The sequence below is a fragment of the Marmota flaviventris genome, chromosome 17, assembly GCF_047511675.1.
Source record: "Marmota flaviventris isolate mMarFla1 chromosome 17, mMarFla1.hap1, whole genome shotgun sequence".
Lineage (NCBI taxonomy): Eukaryota > Metazoa > Chordata > Mammalia > Rodentia > Sciuridae > Marmota > Marmota flaviventris.
Window position 1 is genome coordinate 20,830,381 of NC_092514.1, and position 26,761 is coordinate 20,857,141.

The 26,761-nt window shown below is 34.2% G+C and overlaps 1 protein-coding gene across 2 annotated transcripts in view; it reads right to left on the reverse strand.

The window, feature by feature from the left end:
* Map2k4 (mitogen-activated protein kinase kinase 4) overlaps window positions 1-26,761 on the reverse strand; it is a 132,222-nt gene that overhangs the window by 58,682 nt on the left and 46,779 nt on the right. For both annotated transcript variants that reach the window (XM_027954057.2, XM_071603013.1), the window contains one exon: window positions 5,198-5,372. In XM_027954057.2, the coding sequence (XP_027809858.1) occupies window positions 5,198-5,372 (175 nt within the window). The remainder of the gene's footprint in view (window positions 1-5,197; window positions 5,373-26,761) is intronic.

Sequence of the window (26,761 nt, forward strand, 5' to 3'; positions counted from 1 at the left end):
TACTGGACCAGGGATGGAACCCAGGACCTGGTGTATGCTAGGCAAGAGTTCTACCAATGAGTTACACCCCTACCTCTTTTTATTTTTGAGACCATCTCGCTAAATTGCCCAGGCTGGTTTTAAACCTGCAATCCTCCTGCCTCAGCCTACAGAGTAGCTGGTATTACAGGCCTCTACCACCATGTCCAGCTATGGGTTTTAATTAAACCACATGATATCATGATATGGTCAATTAAAAGAGTATAAGATAATAGAACCATTCTCTATTCGAAACAACATAGCCATTATTTCTTCATCTCACAAATGATTTGGACAATTGAACATCATCACTATGGTCTTTCAACTGTCTCACAAAGCACTACACGTCATCAAAAAGGAGCTTTTCCAATTTAAGGCCATCCCTGTCAAATATCATTCTAGTGTTTTTAGGACATTATGCAAAGACCAACATTTAAAACACTAAAACGCAACTCCCTCAATCATTATTGACCATCACAATCCCACCAAAATCACACAGCAACAAACCTCTGACAGGAGTGGCATGGACCCACTGTGGTGGAAAACAAGCTAAGCTGTGCTTTCCTGATCCCTGACTTCTCATACTTGACATATAATCTGCAACTAGGATGCCTACCTAATCAGCAGATAAAAGTGACATTTTGCATAGGGCAAGTCTAACCTGTGGGCTGCTGATACTGTCAGTAGAAGGCTCTAGTCCTTCCTATCATGCACTAGAGTTAAGCTAGGTCTCAATGATGCTGACATCAAAATTAAACACCAGAGATCAAGCAACCATGTAGGATCTGGAACACTTATATGAATGAAAAAATGGAGAGATGAAAGAATAAAGTTGAAGGTAGAAGGAACAGGACTAATAGCAAGGAAGTTGATACTCTAGACATGTAGGATTAACTATATCCTCTCAGTCATTTTTCTGTTAACAATCTGTGTGTGTAATTCCACTAAATTTCAGCCCATGGATCTGAACTGCGATACTTCACCTATTCTAAGTCCTCTCTCCTCTATCCTGGAATTCACTTTGACATCTTAATTATAATCACCTAAAAAAAAAAAAAAAAAAAAAAAGCTGCTGTGTGTTTCTACTAGAGCTAAATTTCTATAAACCTAACTTAGAATTCCAGTCTCGACTGTTGCTTCTTCAAACACTGGGTCTGAGCACTGGGTTTTACCATACTACAATTAACCCTTCTAGATAACTACACAGAGATATCTACTTTATCCCTAAAAGACATTGGTTGTTCAGTCTCATTTTTTCGTTCAGTATTCACCCCACCATCATATAAAGTAAGGGTATTAACTCCTACATTAACTGCAGCACAATTCATAATAAAAATTCCAAAGTTTTTTATTTATAATAAAATTCCAAAAAAAAATGGAAACAACCTAAGTACATCAACTGATGAATGAATAAAGAAAATGAGGTATATGTACACCACGCAATACAATTCAGGCATAAAAAGGAATGAAATCCTTTTTGAACTAAAGTTCAACATATAAAGTGAAATAAGCCAGGCACATAAAGACTATTACCTCATAATCTCACTCATGTGAAATATAAAATTGTTGATCTCATATAAGTTGACAGTATAATGGTAGTTACCAGAGATTAGAAAGAGTAGGAGAAAGGAAGAGATGGGGAATAATTGATCAACAGATACTAAGTTACACTTAGATAGTAGTCAGAAACTCTTGTGTGCTATTATATATATGTACAGTGGGATGACTGTAAGTGAGCTATATGTTTCAAAAAGTTGGAAGAAAGAATTTTGAATGTTTTCACCATAAATGAATGATAAATGTTTCAATAAACAGATATGTTTAACCTGATTTAAAACATTACACAATGTATATATATTTTGAAACATCACATTACCCCATTAATATGTACAACTTTCATGTTTTATGTATTAGTTTAAAACATTTTAAATTGAAACAAGGGGTCATTAAACAAAATTTATAGAGGATGCTGATCAAAACCACGAGTAAGTACCTAGTCAGAGCAGACAGTTGCCCTCCCTAAGCTTTAGAAGACCCAGGGACAACATGTTTTTGTCCTAGGCAGTCCTGGGGCTTAGTCATTCAGACATAGGTAGAAAAACTAGCATTATATTATTCCCACAAATCAATGAGCAAGACCACTCTCCCCAGGTATGTGCAATTTAAACTGAGAGATTAAAAATGTCCATATCTGATATCCTAACACAGAACATCACTGGAAGCCTAGGAAACTGTCCTCAGACAATACATGAAGAAATCTTTTACATACACTATTTGTTACCTCACTAAACCTGATTTATTATATATTATATCTTAATTGATTTTTAGATTAAGTCTAAGATAATTATTTCTGGTAACTGAGAGGTCATCTTTTTCAAATATTTTTTATATATGGCAAAATATATTAAGGGAAGGATTTCCTCCAAACTTAAAAAAAGCCAATAAACAAAAAACAAAACAAAACAAAAAATCAGGCTAATTACATGGTTTACTTTTGTACAGCTACTATGCGGTTCTTTCTTTTTGTGTGTGTATGTATGTGTGTGCGGAGAGGTAGTACTAGGAATTGAACCCAGGGGTAGTCTACCATTGAGCTACAACCCCAGGCCTTTTTGTATTTTTATTCTATGACAGGGGTAGTCTACCACTGAGCTACAACCCCAGGCCTTTTTGTATTTTTATTCTGTGAGGATTGCCTTGAACTCAGAATTCTCCCGCCTCAGCCTTCTGAGTTCCAGGGATCAAAGGCCTGAGCTATTGTACTCAGCCTACTGTAAGTAAATATTAAAGATAATTTCTAGGACAGGCTTAACATCTAAGAAAGTACTCTAAATTCTCAAAATGCATACTAATATGTTAACATGAAGCTACTTCAAGGATGTTTCTCATTTCACTAATAATAATAGAAAGTTTTCAGCAGTGTGAACCATTGTTCAACAATATTATATATAATGTGTCAAATCTCACTCCTCCTTAATCACATTTTGCTTCTGCACAATTATGCTTGTCAAATTGGTCTGTATGCCTAAATGTTAAAGAAACAAACTCTCTCAGGTATGATGAAAGACTAGACTTCTCTGAAGAAATCAACTATAAATACATTTTAAAATTCACCAACTTGTATCAAATAATAATTACATTAATACAAGAGACTTATTATTCCAGTATTAAGTTATGAAATCCAATGATACACTCCATCTATATGTTAACTGATATGTCATACTGCCACACTCTCCCATCCCTGTTTTGTTTGCTAAGGTATTTAAGAAAGTAACACTTAATGGGTACAGATTTGACGTTGACTGTTTATAGGTCCCATGACTATCTCTGAAGCATTTCTTATGAGTTGGGATTTACATAATCAGTTTATGAATTTTGGACAACAATTTCATTTTTTCATTCTTAAATTTCTTCAAAATTTGAGTTTTATATAACTCCAAATATAATAAAATTAATCACTGAAAAAAACTTTAAAATGTGAAAAACAAAGTATCATTTTTTACTTTAAAACCTTTAGCCACAGTTAAATTCCATCCATATTACTATAACAATTTATAATATTGATCAACATAGTTTAAGTACACCCAACACAATCTGAAAAAAAAAAACAAACAGGAAATAGTTCTTTAAAAGTACCTTTCCCTTATACCTGGGAGAAAAGTTTTTAGAACTTCACATACAAAAATTTTCCCTTAAGACTCCATCAACTGAAACCAAATGCACAATACATAACGACACGGCATGCATAGTGTGTAAGGACAATGCAACACTCAACAAAAAGAGTCTACATGACTCTTTTCCCACTAACACTGCAATAACACAAAATAAGAATAGAGAAATCATTTTACATTTCAAGAAAAGCAATATATTATCTAAAGGGATATTTGAGCAGAGGTCTTAGCCTGTATACCTTTAGAGGTCTGCAGGTTATATGCAGTTTTGTATACATACACATCTTTTTTAAAAAAGATCATTAGTTCTCACGACATTGTAAAATTATGGTCAAAAACAAAAACCTCTACAAAGAATCAAATTTTCCCCTACCACTAATTTAACATTGCTTGTAATGACCCAAGAGCAGAGAGAAGTGGTCAACAATGAAGGAAACTAACAGATTTTGTTTACAATTGACCTCCACATAGAAAGCATTTTCAATTAGTATGATATAAGCCCACTCTCAAATGTCAAATAAAAACCAGAGAACCTCATATCAGCAAGTCACTTTGATAAACTCTAAAACAGGGAATTAACAGGATGATGATTAGCTTAGGTTGCCTGTATTCTCAACTGACAACCATAGGAATTTCAATTCACAGGAAAGGCAGTGAGGGTATTGCCTCATCTTCCTTTTATTGGATTTTCTTTTTAAACCACCCCCCACATTGCTGATTTTCCTGAAATATCTTACACAGAACAAACGCATGTTAAATATTTGAACAAATAAATAAACACAATTACACAAACCTAATTGGAGCAGATGGATATCATTAGTTCATTTATGGGTATCAATATAAGCCTGCCAGGTACAGTCTATAGGTCAAATCTCTTTCTGGTCTTTTTTTTTTTTTTTTTTTTTTAATGAACATATTAAGTGGCATGACACTCACAATAAGGATAGAATGTGACAGCATTATCACAAGGTATGCATTTCAATACAACTTTAAAACCAGGGAACAGGGCAGTACTGAGAAAAGACGAAATAAACAAACAGAAGCCGAGCCGGTCAGGACAGAGTAAGGTTGAGGTTAGTGGCAACAGCATGTGTATGGTTTCCAGGAAACCTTCAGTAAGACTGCTGTTAGCCCTAGCCCCGCACCTTGCCCAGCCCAGTGTGCTGTCTCTTCCTCCAGCTCCCGCCTGGCTCAGAGCAGCACTGCCCTGCTCCCAGGGGTGCAGCCGCCCAGCCTGAACTCACCTGGACAGTGGAAGGGCCAGAAGTTTAAAACCTGTTAATGCATCATGCCAAAAGTTCAATGAACACATACACTCATGTTTCCAGAGAGAGAAAATGTGCCACCAACAAGAAAACCTCAATACAAAACAATCTCAAAGAAGTCAAAAACAATTCTTTAATACCCGTTTTTATCAGAAATACAAGAACAAACAATAGTGGTATCACTGCACCATGAAATTTCACCTAGTGGATTAAAGTACCAAAAATAATCATGGCATCACCTACTTTAACTGCCATTATTTGCCCACTTGGTTTGTGGACCATTTTGTTGACAGAACCATAAGCTCCTCGTCCAATTTCTCCAAGGTCTTTCAAGTCCTCTGCAGTGAAATCCCAGTGCTGTTCAGGGGAGATCTTCAGCTTTCCTGATGACTCAATGCTGTGTGTTCTCAGTCTCTCTCTGTTAAAATATTGGGAAGCAATTTTTCCACATTTTAAATAGGTTTTAACTTTTTTTTTTTTTTTTTTTTTTAGCTAGCACTGATTAATATGAGGGGGTATCTGTTTTTCTTGTAAGTTACTTCAACAGTCTGACCTCCAGATTTTTGGAGGTTTTCTGTGTCATCTTGGTGTTTTGTTTTTTTTTTTTTTTAATACAACAAATTAAGAAAATTTAAGCAGCTTATACATATAGCATCAATAACATTTATAAAATCAAATTTCCATTTACTGATCAAACTAATGCTATTGGTTTTCATTTCCAAATAGTAGATTTTTTCACACTTTGCAAAACTACATTATCAAGTAAGCATCCCAGGAGCTGTAAACTTCATTTCCAAAAGTGCTTACTCTATCTTATTCAAAGTTACATATTACAGAACCTCAATTTTTGTTTAATAAAACTGTACCAAAAATTGGCTATATCTTAGAATCACCTGGAGAGATTTTTTTTATTATTATTATTCCAAAGCCCAGGTATCATCCTATGGTAATCAAATCAGAATATCGAAAGATAGGAGTCAAACATTTTTAAATATCCCTCAGTGATTCTGACAATGTTTGGGAAGTAATGCCTTAATATATTGCCCTATTTTTCTTAACACCATGTTGAGGTAGAGGAAATAAACAGAAAGATGGCTCTAACAGAAAATCTGTCATGTGCTAATCAAAATTAAACTTTTCAGTCTTTGTTCAACAGGTAGAACAATGGGCTGAAAAATGTGTTACTCGTGGAAAAAAGAGCTCATTCATTACAGTTGCATTAAATAAAGTATCACCTCCAAAATCTCAACCTGGAGATCAAAAGATTGACTTCTAACCACACTTTGTAAAAAAATAAATCCAATGAAAAATGTAAAGTCAATTTGTCTCTCTCCCTCTCCGATTCACATGTGTGCACGTGTGCATGTAACTATACCAACCTAGCAACTTCAAGAAGTCCATTAAATATAAACCATACTTTTCAATTTCATACTAAATGATCAAGAATCTTTTGAACTCTAATTATTATATAAAACAAAGACAAGATTATATGCTTGAGGGTTCCCCCCCAAATTTTGGAAAGTTTTCTCCAATCAGTATTGTTTTCCGTAGCCACTTTTAATGTTCCCCAAATTTTTTAATGTTAAAATCTCTCCTCCTGAATAGTCATACATACTAATATTAATAATGACCAAGATTCAAGATTATAGTTGAAAAATTAGCACATACCATCTAAATAACTTAGTGAAGCAGAGTTCCAAATAACAGGTTCTTAAATCACAGTATTAGTCATAATACAAGCTTCTGTTCACAGGAGTACTTTCCAGTCCAAAAACTCATTCACGTTATTGGATACTCTAGCACCCAGAGTTAAAAGAAGCCCAGTGATTAGTGGCGTAAGTGACCATACAGGTCAAGATTGAGGCCAGTACTGACCTTTTAAGATGCGAATTCGATCTAGACAAGGATAGAGGAATTTTCTCAGTAATTATTTTATAAAGTAGACAACCAGCCAGGAAATATTCTAACAGAAAAGAGTTCCACATATAATAATTATTGTAGTACAATCTCTGGCAAGTAAAAATCATCTCCATGGCTCACTTTAATTGTTGGTGAAACATGCAACACAAGCCTATTGCTGATAGTAACTGAAAAAAGTTAATTGAAATTACTCGTGAATTGGAAGCAACATTTTGTAAGTACTGACTAGTGCAATAGCTATGGCAGACAGGCTTTAGGTGTTTCCAACATTCCCACCTTCCTGGTTTCACATTTTTGTATAATTCTTCTCTTTGAGTGTGGATGAGACCTGTTACTTCTAACCAACAGAATATGGTAAAGGTGATAGGACATCACAAACATCATTATATTAGTTATATAATCCTTCTTGCTAAAATTCTTGAGAACTGAAATATTCCATTACTAAATAGTATATTTCATTACTAAATAGTATTCTTGTATAGTATTTATGTATTTTGTATAGTATATATACTGTATACTATTTTGTATATATATATACATATATACATATATACATATATATTTGTATATATACATATATATTTGTATATATATACATATATACACATATATGTACACACACACACACATATATATATATATATATATATATATATATATACACACACACACACACACACTGTCTACTATACAGAAGACTGCAGTCATAATATTCTATCATTTTAAGATCAAAATTTAGAATCATGGAGTATCCCTGCTAATAGTTTAGCTTACTTTTAGTCTGCTATACAGTTCCTGGATAAAGTCCTTATTTTATTTTATTTTTGAAAGTGAACAGGTTGACAATTAAAAAACATACCAGGTATCTTCTTGGGCTAATGAAAATGTCCAAAAATTGAATGAGGTGTTGGATACACTACATGGACACAGTGAATGTGTGAATTATATAGCAAGTAAATTCTAATTCAATAAAGCTGACAATAAAACAGGTGAACAGGAAAACATAATTACTACCCAGAGTTCCATGTTTTTCATTTAAATAGGAAAAGAGTTAAGAAAACCACAAAAGCAGGGCAGCGAGATATGGTTATGACACTACAACATATTCATTCAGTCTTTATTCATACTGGGCTGTCAAGTTTTCCCGTCAAACTTGCATAGCTATGGCTTCAACAGCACAATCTTGATTGTTTCCAAAGAAGGACTACAAGCAGATAAAGCTCTGGACTACCTAATCTGAAAGCCTGACCTGAACCTAACCATCAATCAATTTCTGTCCAAAACTACACTATTGGATTAGAAAAGAAAGAATATGAATAGAAAACACCTCCATTGAGACAACTGGTGAAAAGTAAAAATCAGTAAAGATGTAAAGTTTATGTTGTTTTACAATTACATTCTCCACCTCCCCAGTACTTGGAATCAACTCAGGGTCTAAATTACACTAGTCAAGTGCTCTATCATTGAATTGCCCTCCTAACACTATAGATGTATTTTTAAAGAGGAGAAAAATTCCTGACTTTCTCTTTGGGATAGTATTTTTCTTGAGAAAAGGACTATTTTATCAAAAAATAATTCCTAAGTATCTCTTATCTTTCATTTCTTAACTTTCTATGCCATGATTTATACAGATCTTCCTTAGCTGACTTCAGTGAATACTCCATAGGATTCCAATCTCCTCTATCAATCTGGGAAACTCCGTTGAGCACCTGTGGCAATAACCACCAGTTGCCAACCAATATCCATCCTCCTCTTTATTCTCAATGAGAACCTCTTTTATTTGGGGGCAGTAATGCACTCAGCTAAAAGATTATACTTCTCAACTGCTATGGACTGAATTGTGTTCCCTTACAAAATTCACTTGCTGAAGCTCTAACCCCTCATGTGGCTGTAATGAAGACAGGGTCCAAACAGAAGTAATTAAGATTAATGATCCATAATCCAACAGAATTAGTGCCCTCATAAAAGTAGACACCAGTGAGCCTGCTTTCCTCCCACATGCACAAAGAGGTCATATGAGTACTTCATGAGATGGTGGTCACCTATAAGCAAGAAACCTACTTTGCTAAAATCTTGATCTTGGACTTCCAGCTTCCATAACTGTGACCAAATATATATATATATGTATATGAAGCTGACTCAGCTACAAATAAGGTCCCTTTTCTCTTTCCCCATCTACCTCCTTGTTGCCTGGAATGTCAGTAACAACTAGAGCTCAAGCCACCCTCAATGTCCAAAACTACATTGTTGTCTGATGACAATGAAGCCAGTACACAACCCTAGCCTGCCTATCTCCAGACTTATTTCTGGAAAGAGGAAATAAACTATCTAGTTAAGCCATTATTCGTTTGGGTTTTTTTTTTTTTTTTTATTATTTTGTTTTGTCCTTTTCATGTTTATATGCAAATAAACTCACTTTTAATTAATATGGCCCCTGAAGTTATTTTATTTATCAGTAGTTCTCAAAGAAGGAGGTAGTGCCCCACACTCCCAACAACTGGGGAAGCAGTTTGGGCATCACAATGACTGGGAAATAAGATTTGAATTTAGTGGCTGGTGACCAATGATACTAAACCTCTTCAAATGCACAGACTAGTGAAAAAGGAAGCTCTTCTTTCAGTAAAATACTTAATACTGCCCAGATTTTTTTTTAAGAGCCTTAGTAAATTCCATATCTAATAAATAATTCTTGGTATCCAGAAACGTGGCAGTTTCATATTCTAGAGAAAACACATTCAGAGAAAAACAACTGACACAGATGCTATGGGCATTCAATAGAAGTGAAATGTGTGTGTTTGTAAATTAACTTTTGTTAAACAGGTAAGATTATAGGGTAGCATACTTAAGTGTTTTATTAAAGTACAAAATAATGCATAGATATTATATTTTGAAATCAGAGATATATCTTGTTAGGAGAAAATCTGAGATCATCATCTTTGAGCCTACTGTTTGTACTGAAGTCCTTTCTGATTATTTATCTTTTGAACAGAAATGAACAATTTGTCCACTGACTATTCAATACTGTGACTATGTTAGCTGTCACCCTTTGATTGATCCAGACAACTCTATAAATTTCTGAACTCCTACAGATTTTTTTTTTTAAAAAAAACAACTGTAATATAATGTTAAGGAACATTAATTAGACTTGAGCACTGAGAAAAGCTGTATATCTACCCACTGTGTCTAAAAAAGCTACTTGGGTGGGGCTCAGTAAATAGGTGGGTGAACTTGTTTAAAAAAAAATAAAGTGACATATATACAAGGAGATTACTTGGGTCCAACTCTAGCTATACCCTGTTGCACCCGTACCATCTACTAAATGCAGTTGTATCTCCTTTGAAATATGTGAACCTGAAATTCTCCTAAAGCTACATAGGTAGCAGTTAAATAAAAAGGAAAAAAGGAAAAACAAAAGTAAAAAATTCTTTTGTATTTTTCTAAACTAGGTGTATAGAAAATGGCAAATAACACCTACTGCTTAACAGATCCTGCTTAAAATATTTTAACAAAACAGTCATTAGATAAACTAATGACTATTAATTAGATAAACTAATATCATTGCTGTAATGGCTGCACAGCTCATTTATACTGGTTTTAAAGCACCAGAAGCCAGAGTGCCCACTGTGCCTTCTCAATAATACCCTTGTTCCTCAATCCAGTTTGAAAGGTGATTTGAATTAGATGACTCTTTTCAATTGCATTTTGATTTATTATTCTCAGAGCTACACACAATTATCCTATTTGGTAAACAAGTGTTTTCTATTGACTGCCTGAGATAGCACACTTCAGCCCTCCTGGTCCTGATATTTACTTTGTTTTTGCTGCTTTTGCTTACAAGTTCTTTATAACACTATCAACTGTTGTCTTGCATTGCAAATATTTTTCCAGTTAGTGGTTTCCCTTTTCAATGTATTTATAAATTTACATATGTAAAATATTCACTAATTTGTATGCCTTTGAATTAATCATTCCCTTTACATTCTTCTGTTTCGGTATCATGCAGTATCATTTTTTATTTTAATATTCACAGAACAGTTTATTGGCCTATCTTACCTGGCAAGCATGCAGTTTCATTTGTATTCATGACTGCATGTAATACAGGTTTCATTCTACCACTGCATATCAGGTTCCTTGCAAAATTTTTTTCCTCGTTTGTTACCTTTTTCAATAATCACATTGCCTATTTATCCAAATCTGTTCCCACCTCAAGATTTTCCAATCTCTTTTTATAAATTCAGTAACTTTTTCCACACTATCAAGAATGCAAAGCCATTATTAAAATATATATATATTCAATATAAATATATATATATTCAAAATATATATATTCAAAATATAAATATATATATATTTATATATATTTATATTTTGAATATATATATATTGAATATACATATATTCAAAATATAAATATATATATTCAATATATATATATATATATATATATAGAATCCTGCAAAATATCTTAAAGATACTGTTCCTCAAAGTCATCAAGATATTGTTCACTACTTCCTCAATTCTTACTCCCATATCAGTGTCATAGTGGCACCTCTGTGTGGTCCCTACAGAGAATCTAGAGCCAGACTTACCCTCACAAATGAAATAACTGGAAAAACTAACAAAGCACATGAGACAATCTTAGTCATCAGGCCATAAAGAGTAGTGGGCCCAGGCACAGTGGTGCAGGCCTATAATCCCAGCTACTCAGGAGACTGAGGAAGGAGGATCCCAAGTTCCAGGCTAGCCTCTGCAATTTAGAGAGATCCTGTTTCAAAATAAAATAAAAATAAAAATAAAAAGGGTTGGGGATGTAGCTCAATGGTAGAGTGTCCCTGGGTTCAATCCTCAGTACCACCAAACAAAAAAATAAAGAATGGTAGGACCTAAGAGACTGGAAATATACTAAGTGAGCTCTATAACTGTCTCCAACTTACTGCCTAGAGAATTCGGACTATGACACAGGGAAGGGAGATTCAGGAAGATCTTGGCAGTATCTTGTACTGAGTACATGAATCTGGGAGTCTGGGCAGATCAAGGTAACTAGAGTTAGTACACTGGTTAAGGGAAAGCCACACAGAAAGGCAGAATTCTTCCTAGATCAGTGCATGTTTGTGAGGAACCTACACAAGCTAGAAACCATCAAAAAGATTAGAAGGAATAACACCCAGACACATGTACGAAAATTCCTGTTCCTACCCGCTAGGATTTTGCCTTAATTAGTGGGATAAAAATCAGTTCTAGACTAGTCTCATCCACAAGAGTTAAAAAACAATACCAGAAAGGATAAAACTATTTCCAAGTAACTTAATCAAAGAACACATCTCATAAATATCTGTAAAAATACAAAAACACCCTGTACCAATAATGTCTGGCATGCAATCCAATGTAAAGAAGCAGGAAATTATAACCAATAATAAAGAGAAAAATAATTAATCAACTGAAACTGACCCCAAAATTACAAAGAATGAATAGATAAGGAAAATACAACTGCATTCCACATGTTCAAGAAATTAAAGGATGAATAGAATGTTAAATAGGAATACAAGAGATAAAAGAAAGAACCAAATCAAATATATAGACATAAAAACTCTAAAAGTGGGAGGAAATTTTAGAAATAAAGAATATCATGTGACTTAACTACACGGTGAGAGTTTCAAAGATGTGTGTATGTCAAAACTTAGCAAAGTACACTCTTTAAATATGTGCAGTTTATTATAGATCAATAAACTATACCTCAATAAAATTGAGAGAGACAAAAAGAGAGATCCTCAGCCCCCACTCTACTTCTGTGAAAGAGATTAGTCTATTACTTATATATGGTGGATTTAAGATATTTAAGTCTCAGTATAGTATCACTTAGAGTCCTCATTGCTTCAGTGGCAAATTCTTCAACCCCCAGTTTCCTTGTTCTCTTAACACTATAACACTGAACTGACAGTTGCAGAAACGAAAATACAACCCTCAAGCCAGGGCCAGTGGCACACACCTGTAGTTCCAGCTACTCAGGAGAATGAGGAAGGAGAATCACAATCACTACAGCCTAAGAGCTTGTGACCAACCTGGGCAACACATTAAGACCCCGTCTCAAAATTAAAAACCAAAAAATACAATTCTCAGTCTATAGTGATACTACTATCATTCTCTACTTCTACCTATAACACTTTACTCACAAATGACTAATTATTGGGGTGGAGGACATGAAAGCAAACAGTCTTTTCAGACTAGTGGCTCAGAGGAGACCAAGTTTCTCAGGCAGTCTCTGATGTAAGAGAAACCCTAGATAAAATTTTTCTTGATTCTGGGTATGTTATTATTAGTAGAGATCCTATAGAAAGTTTTTCACTAGGTTGTCTTAATTTTCAGTGTTTTGTATTTCACTTTTGTTTCTTAACAAATATTTTAGCAGACACTGCTGTTCATACATCATTTTGTATCGCAAACCTGAAATTGCATATACTAAACACTTTTAGTTTGCTTGAGACTTACTTTTCCTTAATAATTTGTAGCTGATTTTATAATGTGAATGTCTTTTTAACATTGTAACCATTCTCAAATCTACTTATATACAAGTAATATCCAGAAAAAAGACTTTATAGAAATAAATTTTATTCACAAACACATTATTTTACATCAGACACAAACCTTGAAATGGGATGTTTTATTTTATTTTATTTTTTTGTTTTGTTTTGCTTTTTTATTTTTTGCTTGTTTTGTTTGGTTGTTTGGTGTTGAGGATTGACACCAACAGTGCTCTACCACTGAGCTACATCACCAGCTCTTTATTTATTTTTATTTTGAGATAGGATCTCACTAAGTTGCCCAGGCTAGTCTTAAACTTGAAATCCTCCTATCTCAGTCTTCTGATTAGCTGGGATTACAGGTTTCCACCACCACACTCAAAAGAAATTTAGGATATTTCTGAGCACCTTATACTGCTTGAATTTTAGCTTGCATATATGAACTATGACCAACCAGCTTAACTTAATCACAAATGATGTTTTAATATTATTTCCTTACAATATTTTTTATCACATACTCATGATTCTAACAGAAAAAAGTTAAAGTATGACAATAGTTGGATTCAAGGGAATCTGAATTTTTCTATGAAGATATTTAGGCTTAATCATAATGTTCAAGACCATGTACAAATGTTTTGTTAAAGAAGAAAACTCATCTAATGACTTCCTACTGTCTCAACTGGTGTTGAGGATATACATGTCATAGACTAATAAAATTCAATTGGAAAGGAAGCATACTTTATTAGTCTTGTCTTTCTAGGAAACTCTCCCCGAAAACCTTGGATTGGGCTTCACATTGCCCCCCTGTACTCACGTATGTTGAAGGCAAAACATACCCAGCCCATGGCAAATCCCTCATCTACAAACCCAGTAACATTTTCAAAAAAAAAAAATGTTAGGCTAGTTTGGTACTGCTTATCCTTAGCAATCCCTAATTTTGATAATTACTTCTAATCATTTTTGCTTAATTCTATGGATATCTCCATAAAGTTTTGATGTCAGAGGTTTCGTTTTAAGCATACAGGTGAAGATATAGACTAGCAAATTACAGAATGAGGAAGGTTTTCTCTGCTGGCACCACTGGAATCCCTTGCTTATTATTTGATTCTTTATCATATCCATGTATAACTATTTAAACATTTCAAAATATGCCCAAATATGCTAGATAAGATTTCCAAGGAATGCCAGCCTAGATATATCTATTATCATAACTATGCCTTACAAATGTGCCCATATAATAAGAGGAAAGAGGTAGAAACAGGCCTTCTTTCCTGCCTAAATTAATAGTTTTTATACTGCCACAATAATACAAAGGCCAATAGGAACCAATTCATAGGCTCACTCCTCTATACACTGGTATGTACATTCTATACTGCCATTCTACCACTTACTTATTGTGTAGTTCTTTTGAATCCTATTTTTTCCCAGTGCTATAACCATAAGTCTCATCCCTCAAAACTGATTCTTATTTTGGTGCCAAGCATTTTTCATTAAAATTCCAAATTCATTGTTTTTTTTTAGGGGTGAGAGTTGGGAAGACATGAAGAGATCAGAGAACAATATGAAGTTGGACGTGCTAGTCTTCATCATTTCCCTGTAAACAGTTTACTAGTTTTTCTCTTACCATCTCTATTCTATTGCTTATATTTGTATGATACAGGCTGTGTTCTATAGTTTTAACTTGCCTATATTGTCCTGTCCTTGAAAAGTGAATTTAATATCTTCTCTGGAAGTTCAACACATCTCCTGCAGAGTACATTCTTCATAGGATTCCAAAGGAAACTTGCCAGAAACTGGCTATCCTTAACATAGAATATAGTTTAAAAAATCAAAACCCAGTTCTTCAATAGCATTGGGGAACTGTAATGCACTTCCCCCACCCCACCCCACACACATACATATCCATTCAGAATCTTGGAATATAACCTTATCTTCACAAATATTAAAGATCTTGAAAAAAGATCATCCTGAATGAGGGTGGAACCTAACTACAATAAGGATTATCCTTATTAAAAAAAAGACTGAAAAAGAAAAGGTAAGAGAAACACAGACATAAGGAAGATAATCAAGTGAAGTTAAAGGCAGGATTGCAATTATGCTGCCACAAGCCAAGGGACACTCAGAACTACCAAAAGAAGGAAGAAGAGGGGAGGAGGATCCTCCTCTAGAGTCTGCCAATACCTTAATTTTGGATTTCTGGCTTCTAGAACTATGAGAGAATTAAACTTCTGTTGGGTTAAGAAACCAGCAATTTGTTAGACCAACCTTAGGAAATCAATACATCATCATAAGTCCCAAACTTCTTCTATGAAGAACCAGATGGTAAACTGGGCACAGTGTCACACATCTGTAATCCCAGCAGCTCGGGAGGCTGAGACAGTAGGATCAAGAGTTCAAAGCCAGCCTCAGCAAAAGTAAGGCACTAATAAGCAACTCAGTGAGACCCTGTCTCTAAATAAAATATAAAATAGGGCTGGGGAAGTGGCTCAGTGATCAAGTGCCCGTGAGTTCAATCCCCAGTACCAAAAAAAAAAAAAAAAAAAGAACCAGATGGTAAATATCTTAGGCTTTATAGACAATACAGTCTCTGTTGAAAATATGCAACCAGATGGGTGTGGCTATATTCCTGTAAAACTTTACTTACAAAAATAAGCAGGCCAGATTTAGCACATAAGCTGTAGTTTCCTGACATGATATAACTCATACTTAAATTTTAGCTACACATCTAGATCATACCAATCGATTAAATAGTCTAAAACCTATATTTATTTTCTATATACTTTTTCTCTTTCAGAGAAAGAGAAACCCTACCTACTCAAATCCTACAGTTTTTATTTCCAAAATTTAATCTCAAAATACATTTCAGACTTTTTCTTTAATCCCCCCCACCAAGTCAACAAAGAGTAGGATCAGGGTTCTGGTAGCCCTCCCCAGACTCTTCCATCACTAAGGTAAGTACAATAAGAAGGCAGTAGTCTTCTTTAACACCTTGGCCATCTCACATATCTACATATTCTTCAGCAGTTAACAGCTAATTACCTCCACTGACCTCTTCATTCTGGACGTGAGAATGTGATTTCTCAAACATACCAATACCAACTATCTTTCCTTTGATATATGTATTCTTATGCCCAGAGCCACCATCTATAAGAACCTTTATTATCCAATGAATCTGAAGTGTGCTTTCTCTTCTTGTTTCATTATCATTTTCTTCTATCCGACTTATGTTGATTTCCTCCCAATGCTATCAAGCACATTTTCCTTCCCAAAGCATTTCTTCCTTCTTTTTCCTTAAGCAACCTTAATTTAATCAAGCCAGCATTTACTCAAACCGTTTTACTCTGTCTTCAGCATATATAAAACTGTTAATCTTCCTTATGTAGGAAAATAAACATAACACATACCCTGCATACCACTGCAACTGCTCTTCTGTGTCCACACGTTAAGATCTCTGGATGAATACTGCTTTTTGCATCCTTCTGCAATGCAGCTCTGTTAATTCCGGAAATTTCCACAGTAAACTCAGTCTGTCAGTTACCATGGAAACTGCCTGCTTCCTGGCACTACTAGCAAAATGAGTATCTTTGCCTAAATCTAAAATGAGGCAAAAGGAAAAACTGAAAAAAGAAAAATGTCCAAAAGAATTGCTCAAACACTTCAAAGAGAAATTTTCACATTCTAATATATTCAGAATGTATTAGACAAATTAGGCCTGCAGTATTTTAAAGCAATACTGATTTAAGAAGAAAAAATATGTATTTTTATAGTCAAGAGTAATATTAAAGAGGACAAGGAGAACATTCATGGTTGTACCTTACTGCCATAGATTACATATTCCCTAGGAGCTAATCCTATGTCAGCTATACTCAGAGCTTACCATTATAATAGTTTTTACGGACTATGCTTCATATAGAAAATGTTAGGAAAGCTGCCATAAACCAACAGGCTATATATTTTCTTAGCATCATTTCCTTATTTGGGCCCCAAACTCCAATGGTGGTTAAAAATCCCTTCCCCATTCTCCACGTATATAAGAAATCAGAGTAGTTAAAAGTATATCTCAGGGGACTGGGGTTGCACCTCAGTGGTAGAGTGCTTGTCTAACATACACAAGACCCTGGGTTTGATTCCCAGCACTGCAAAAACATTAATGTTGCATTCAATTTCAACATGGCTAGTGAGACCTAACTAATCCAGTCCTAAATTAATTTTTTTTTAAAAAAGTGTATCTCAGAATTTTCTATTGACAAAGTAGCCTTACTAGTACTCTCAGAACATTAGACATAGCTGACCATAATCTCTTTCCACCTGCTCTTAGAAAACAGTGCTGGATTTCCATAAAACCAAACACAATTGATTTGTTTCCTCTCAAGCATCTTTCTTTTTCCCTGTCCCTTCAACCTTTAAATGTTACATTTTCTTGGTGCTCAGTCCTGTATCCAATTATCTCATCAAAATACATATTTACTCTGTTCCCAGGCAGCCTTATAATCTATATGCTGACAACTCTTTAACTTTGTATCTCCAACTTATAATCCTTCCTCTGGCACCGGACTTAATTTGATAACCAAAGTATGCAATATTGATATACTGAAAATATATATATATCTTGATATTGCATACTTTGGTGTAGCTTTGATACACACACACATACACACACACACACACACACACACACACACACACATATATATACATACATACATACATAGACACACATGTATTTTTTCTTCATATCTCTAATAGTATATTTCATAGGAATCTCATACTTATCTAAAATTGAACTCTTGTTCTTTTATTTATATCCCTTCATCCACAAATGTTCCTTAGTAGTATGACAAATAAATCCATTCATTAAATCCAACATTCTGTCAGACACTATAAACACCTTCCCCTTTTCACCACCCACATTCAAATTATTATTGATGTTTGTTAATCGTACTCGTTGGAGTTTTCCCATTTCTATCTCCATTATCATCAATCTAATTTCATCATCACCCATCAAATTTCAATCATAAGACCAGAGACTTATTAGGGTCCCCTAATTCCATTAGGGTCCCCTAATGAATCCTTCTAATATGATTTCAATACAGCAGCCAGAACAATCACCTTGGAATGTGTATCAAATGGTACCACTCACCAGTTTATAACCTGTCTATAGGTTCCCTATGCACTTTGGATTTCATCCCAATTTTTTTTTAACAAAGCACTACATTATGAGGCCCATCTCTCCACTGACTACCTCTTCATCTTTTTAATCCTACATACTTTTCCTTCCTTATTCAATCATTTTCTAAATTGGCATTCTTTTCATTCTATGAAAAGCCTAATTTTTCCCATGCTGACAATTTAAAATACTTCTATTGCCTCCATTTGGAACACTTCCTTCAATGAAAACTCACTCAGATTTAGAGGCCTTTACTGTGTCTCTACTCAAAAAAATCAGGCTGGCCCTCCTTTTAGTCTTTGTTTGTTGGGGGGAGGGTTGGTACTTAGAACTGAGTCCAGGGGAACTCTATCACTGAGCTACACCCTGACCCCTTTTTATTAAGACAAGGTCTCATTAAGTTGCCAAGGCTGGCCTCAAACTTGTGATTGTTCTGCCTTAGTCTCCTGACTAGCTGTAACTCTGGGCACACACCACCATGCCCAGTTATACATAATCTTGATGTTTGCATCTACCTCTAAACCTTAAGCTTCATTTAGTAGCAATAACATCTCATTTTCAACAAGAAATACCCAAGCCAACACCACAATAACTCGCAGATGGTGGGCATTCAATAAATTTATGACAAAACATATGCTGGGCTGCGTTGGTTTCTGATGCTATCAGTTGCTCCCAATTCTCAAATGTTCTCCTAGACTCTTTATCTCAATATCCATTCCCCAGACTCTCCTTTTTTGCATCCACTCAAGCTCCAAGATAAGGAAAAATTTATATCTGACCATGGTAGCTCTTCTGTCAGGAAAGAGGTAATAAGAACCATCTGTGTAAAGCCACAAGGTTCTCTACATCAGTGATCCTTGATGAGGGATAATTTTGTACCCCAGAGGTCATTTGGCAATGTCTGAAGATATTTTGTTACAACTCAGGGAGGCAGGTGCTACTGACATCTAGTGGGTAGAGTCCAGGGATGGTGCTACATTTCCTACAATGCACAGAAGGGCCACCACAACACTCTTCCAGCCTCAAATGTCCATAATGCCAAGACTGACAAGATACAAATACTTTAAGTTTCTCCTAAGATAGAAGAGCCAAAAACTACGAATCTATAAAGGACAAAATATGTTTTAATTAAACACACACACACTATACCAGCGCAAAACTCTTCTTAAAGAGTAAAAACATTTTTAATTCAAAATAAAAAAATATAGTTACTTTTAAGGAATTAGCTTAACACATAATACACCTACACAATTTAATAAATGCTGTATAACGTTAAGAAGGTAAATACTAATTTAAAAATATCTTTGCGATGTACTAAGAAAAAAATCAAGTTACAAAGCAGTATTGAATAAAGCTTTTTGTGAAGATTTTTAAATAAGCTTAAAAACTTATCACTTTTACTTACTGATTAAGTGAAATCTTAGCAAACTTTTAAAAATATGTAATTGGATACTTTTATTGTATATTTTAATAAGTTTTATACATTCTGGTACCTAATAAGTTTTAGGTACACAAAAACATATTATAATTAACAGGTTTATCTTTGGAGAGAAATATCAAGGGCATGAAGCTTACCTTTTATCTGACAATTTTCTGAACCAACTGAATACTCTTACCAGAAGCATATGTCATTCATTTTTTAAACATAGCATAAACTATCGCTATAGATAGTAAGATTATGGGCCATATTGGGTTCCTTCATTATACTTTTCTTTATTAAAAAAGGAGAGAAACACTAGATTTTTTTTCCTTTTTTTTTTGAGATGGGGTCTTGCTATGATGCTCAGGTGAGTGGGCCTGAAATTCTAGGGCTCCTCTTACTTTACCTCCCAAGTAGCTGAGACTACAAGAGTCAGCCACCACACCCAGCTCATAAATATTCTTTCTAAAGCACAATAAAATGAATATACTCCCACAAGTCATCTAGGGAAATCCAACTGCTTAGAGGTGGTCTATACTTGCTGTAATACAGCAAATTACTCTAGGTTAATCTTCAAAGTACATTCAAAATACTTCTTAAAGATTTTATGGTTTTTTTTTAAATATTTTTTTAGTCATTGCTGGACCTTTATTTTTAATTTATTTGTATGTGGTGCTGAGAATTGAACCCAGGGCCTCACATGTGCCAGGCAAGCACTCTACCTCTGAGCTACCACTCCAGCCCCAAGATTTTATGTTTCTAATACCATGACAAGGGGAAAAAATAGAAACAAAATTTGTCACAATACTATTCTATAGGCATAAGAACTGAATTCAATACAACTCTGTGTTAACATATTTATCATCAAGTATCTAGAGTGCTAAAACACACAGGTCCTTTGAGAACAAGGACAGAAAACCACAATTACAACCTATTCATATAACTTTGTTATCATTCTGGCTTTTTTTTAATTGAAGTATTACTTACATATAGTGAAATCCAAAATTATAAGCATACAGTCCAATGACTGAGTTCTGACAAAGGAATACAGCCTTATAAACTTGTAAGATATAACACTCTACCACCCCCAGAAAGTTCACTTGTGCCATTCTTGTCAATCTCCCCAAGGCAAGTACTATTCTGATCTTAATCACAACAGATCAGTTTTGCCTGTTCCGAAATTTCACATACATAGAATCAAACAGTGTGTTCCCTTTTGTGTATTGCTAATGCTTCTCAACATTTTTGGATGGGCACCGATATGGTTGTGAATATTGTTATACTGTCCATTTTATTGGTGAAGAGTTATTTACTGAATTATATGCCACAGTTGTTTATCCATTCTGAACATTTGGGTTCTTTCTAGTTTGGGGTCTATTATGAATAAAGTTTTTATGAACATTTGTATAGGAGTTTTTTAGAAGACATTTCAACCTTTGTAAATAAAAAGTAGAATTGCTAGATCAAGAGGTAGGTTAGGATAGACTTTCTATTGTATTTATATACAGTCTTAACTTTTAGCCATTGGGGGGAAATATAGTAGTACTACCTTATTTTAATTTGCTAACATTCTTAAGCCATGTTTTCCATGTATTTATTATCCATTCCTACACCTTCTTTGTGAAATGTCTATTCAAATCTTTAACCCAGTTTTGAATCTTGGAAGTTGTAGTAGTTCATTACATACACAAAAGTCCTTTGTCAAGTATATGCACTCAATATTTTCTCTTGATTATATGACTTGCGTATATATGTTTCTTAGAAATGTTTGATGAGCATTAAAATTTTATTTTGGTAAAAATCCTGTGAAGTAACTATATATATGTATGTGTGTGTCCACTAGACTTTCTATTCTATTTCACTGATCTATTTCTCTATTTCTTATCCTTCCACAAAGCTTTAATTATTGCAGCCTTATAGTAAACACTGAAATCAACTTATTCTTTTACAATTATTTTGTGTGTTTGTGATATTGAGGATTCAATGTAAGGGTGCTTACCACTGAGCTACATTCCCAGGCCTTTTTTATTTTCAGAGAGTCTTGCTAACTTGCTAAGGCTTTCCTCAACCTTGTGGTCCTCTTGCCTCAGCAGGCTAAAAAAATTTTGACTATTCTATGTCCTTTAATTTTTCATGTGAATTACAGAATCAAAATATCAAATTACATATATTTTTAAAAGTTTGCTAAGATTTCATTGAATCAAGAAGTTGAAGTGTTAAGAACAGACATACTACTGATATTAACTTCCAATACATGAAAATGGCACCTTCTTTGTTGTTGTTTTTTCAGTGGTGCTAGGAATCAAACCCAGGGCTATCCACATGTTAGACAAGCACTCTACCACTAAGCTATACTTCCAGCCTCAGAGTGTAGAATAGTGATCCATGTTTTCAAGTCTTTACCTCTCAGAAAGAAAAATCTTAAGGTACTTTTCTTTAAATGTATCCCTAACTACTTTAAGCTTTTTCAAGATACTACAATCATTCTGAAACTTTATTTTCCATGTTTTTTTTTTTTAACTAATAAACCTTTTTTAAAAAATTGATTTGGGGGCTGGGGTTGTGGCTTAGTGATAGAGCACTTGCCTGGTACATGCAAGGCCCTGGGTTCAATCCTCAGCACCACATAAAAAGAAATAAATAAAATAAAGGTATTTGCCCAAATACAACTAAAAAATAAACATTTAAAATACAAATTTGATTTGGTATGATCTTCAGATATCCTGTGATTTTGCTAAGGCCACTGAATAAGTCTAGTAATTCTGGCAGACTAGGATTTATTACATGTGCAATCATATCATCTGTTCAAAAACATACTGGCTTGATCTTTCATTACAATCTTTAGGTCTTCTAATTCTTTTTCTTGTTTTATTACTGGCTAGGACTTTAAGTAAAATGAGAAACAACTGGTGAGTATAAACTTTCTTGCCTGGTTATCAATCAGGAATAAGCCAAAGAATCTTTCATCACTAGTATGATATTAACTGTAGGTTTTTGTTGTAGATGCCCACTAACAGACTGAGAAATATTTCCTTCTATTCCTAATTTAGTCAGAAATTTTTATTGGTGAATTTTGAATGTTGTCCAATACTTCTTCCATGTCTACTAAAATGTTTAGAAGCTTTTTCTCTCTTACTATATTAAGAAGTATATCAATGGATTATACTGATGATTTTCAAATGCCTAATTAAAATGAATTTCATTTGGTTGTGATATGCTATCCTTTCTATACATTGCTGAGGATTTTCAAATAGATGTTCATTAAGCATAGTGGTCTATAATTTTCTTTTTTATATAATGTCCTTGTCTTGTTTTTATATTAGGATTATGTTAATTTTATAAAAACATGTTGAGAAATGTTCCCTATCACAATTTCTGAAAAGTTTTATAGATTTGACATTTTTTTTCTTTTTTTCAGTGATAGGGATGGAAGCCAGGCTTTCACACATACCTGGCAAGCACAGTTTACCCAATAAGCTAAACTTTACCCAGTGAGCTACACCTAAGCCATTTATTTCTTCTTTTAATATTTGATAAAATTTACCAGGAAAGCCACATAGCCCCCCACATTTCCTTTGTGGGAATGATTTTAACTATAAATTCAATTTTGTTTTATAAATGAAAAGATTTGGATTTTTCATTTTTCTTGTGTTCGGTTTAATTATGTCAATAACTCTGACTAATAAAGGTTGGTTAATTTATTGGCATAAAGTTATAATTTGATTTCCATAATATGCTGTTGTGTTCAGGGGATCTGTGATGATATGCCCTCCTTCATTCCTGACAATGATAACTTAGATTTCCTCTTTTCTTTGCTATGTCTTGTTAAAGGTACGTCACTTTTACTGATCTTTCCAAGAAACAACTTTTGAAATGGTGCATATTCTTTACTCTTCATCCATTCTCTATTTCATTGATTTCTGTTCTTAACCTTTATCTTCTACCTACTTAAGTATTTAATTCATTCTTTTCCTTAAAGTTATTTATTACTCTTCTAATGATTCTATGTTGTACATTGCCTAGACATTTCAATATTTAGCAACAACATCACATTCTTTTCCTGATTCATTCAAACCATAATCATTTCCTCAACTGGGTTTAATTCATGTCTATTCAATTAAAAACACAATTCCTAAATTAAGAAATATTTAAATTTGGGCATGCAACTCAGTGACAGAATACTTGACTTAGCAAGCACAAAGCCCTGGTTTTTTTTTGTTTGTTTGTTTGTTTGTTTGTTTTTTGGTTCAATCCTCAGAACCAAAACAAAACAAATATGTATGTGTGTGTGAGATCAGTTATAAAAGGGTATAATTCCTTTAGTCAATAAGCTTAATTTTAAAAGCCCATTTAATAGAGAGATTTCCAGATAAATATGCCTTTAGTCTTCCCTTGCTTCTGAAACATTTTTCACAGGATTTAAACTTACAGTATAAAAGAGAAAAGGAGAAGAGGCAACACTAAAGATGAAATAGCAATAAATTTTTGGAAGAGCAAAAGTAAACTATAAAACCCACAAAAGTGCATGAATGAAGATTAGGGTTAAGGGCTCATTTTAATGACATTATTAAAATTCTATGTAAGAAGCAATTAGATCCTTAGATGGCCTCAACCAGGGGATGGTCCCTCTTTTGCCTAAGTAGGTGACACAAGGCTATTAATTCTGGAGAAACTATACTGAAAAGATACCAGAGTGTTATGATTTGATTATGAGATCTCCCCCAAAAAGCTTATGTGTCAGTGCATGGAGGAATGTTCAGAGGTGAAATGATTTATATATGATAAGAACTATAAACTCATCAATGCATTAATTCATGATGGATTAATAATTTGTATGGACTACGAGGTAGTAACTACAGGCAGGTGTAGTCATGACTGGGTATGATTGGAAGGTGTGCACATGGAGATATATTTTTGTCCCTGGCTCCAGGAGCGTACGCGCTCGCGCTCTCTCTCTCTCTGCTTGTTGGGTGTCATGAGCTAAGCATTTTTCCTCCTCCATGAGGCTTTGCCTTATCTCAGTTCTGGAGCAACAAAGTCAGCCCACCATGGACTGAACCTCTGAAACTGTGAACTACAATATACTTTTCTTCCTCTAAATTGTTCTTCTCAGATATTTTGGTCACAGCAATGAAAAGATGACTAACAGGCACAGAGAAGAAATACAGTAAGGTGGATTGTATAAAAGCAAAGGAAATATACCTCACCTTCTTTGCTTAGTATGAGTCCCAGAATTTTAGCAGCTGGATATATACAACTAGGTTTAGCAACATAGTCTACACCCTATCCAACTCTTATGTATCCTTAAACAGAGACAAGAAAAAAAGAGTAGACTAGCCCAAGAGAAAAAAGGAAAAGACCTCCAGATGCTAACACTTGGGAATCCTCCAAAGGAAAAAAGCAAGTGCTTTTCTTTCACTTCACTGTAAGTCCCACCAGTGAAATTTCAAAGTTTCTAATCAAATTCTTGTTGTCTTATTGTCTGTGTGTGTATGTGTGTGTGTGTGTGTGTACATGTATGTGTGTGTGTGTGTGAGAAGGGGGGAGGAAGAGAGAAAACACACACACACACACACACACACACACACCCCCAAGAAACAGCCAAAGAAAAGAACAAAAAGAGAGAGAGAACACATAAAGTCAAAGGGGAAAAAAGGTTTAAAAAAAAAAAAAACCCAGGAATTAAAACTAAGAGGTCCAAATCCTGAAGTGAAGGTCCATCAGGAAGGCTCATAAAATAAACTGCTTTTCCTAGTATGAAAGACTGTTGCTTCTACACTGAAAAATTCCAGTAAGGATAAGGTGGAGGAAAGAAGAAAAGGAGGAGAATAGAAAGGGGGGTAGGGGAGCAGATGTAGTGAGATTTCAGACACTAGGAAAAAAGACAAAATCCCACAATCAACCACAAAGAAAACAGCAGTCACATTCCAAGATACAGGAATCACAACTAGAACTGACTTTTTAAAGTAATCCTACAACACAGAAAACATTGGAGCAATGCCTCCAAAATTCTGAAGAAAAATTTCTACTCCAGAATGCTACAGCCAAAAAAAATTGTTATGAGGATTAGTAGGATGAAGAATTTCCCAACATACAAAAACAAAACAAAAAAAAAAAAAATTCTTCAAAAAAAGTACTCTTATCTCAGGAAGATTTAGAAAGTATACTCTACTGAAATAAGGGTAAAAACTTAGAAGAAAACATAAAATTCCAGAAACAAAGAATCAAAATCATGCATTCACAAATCTTTATAAAGTGATGTTAAAGTACACCTACTCCAAATTACAGAAATAGTACAGATGGACAGCTGACTCTTAAATAGAAAAAAAGAACTGAGGGTCAACTGAAGTATTTAATCATGTTGACAGAAAAGTCAGTGATCCATTTAATAAGGTGATGTTAACTCTCAGGAAAACAAATTTGCTAAATAACCATAATATTATCATGCTAAGTCTCAACTATAAATAATAATTTGAAAAAATAAATTTTCTTTACATAGCAAACTTTCTTAACAGACAAAAGTTTCCAGAAACTTGCCTACACTACAAAGGCAAGGTCCTCATGATACTCTAAACTTAATCAAAACTCAAAACTTGCTACCCAATAGAAATAGTTGATAAACTCATCAGGAGCAAAGAATCCAGATATTTAAAAAAAAAAAAAAAAAAGTAGGCCTTTTCAGTACTGTGGGTTAAAGAATAAAGTACTAACACCATCTTTAATGTCTGCTATGAAGAAAAATGATTTATAACTCCAAAACTAAACTCATTTTTAGTATACAT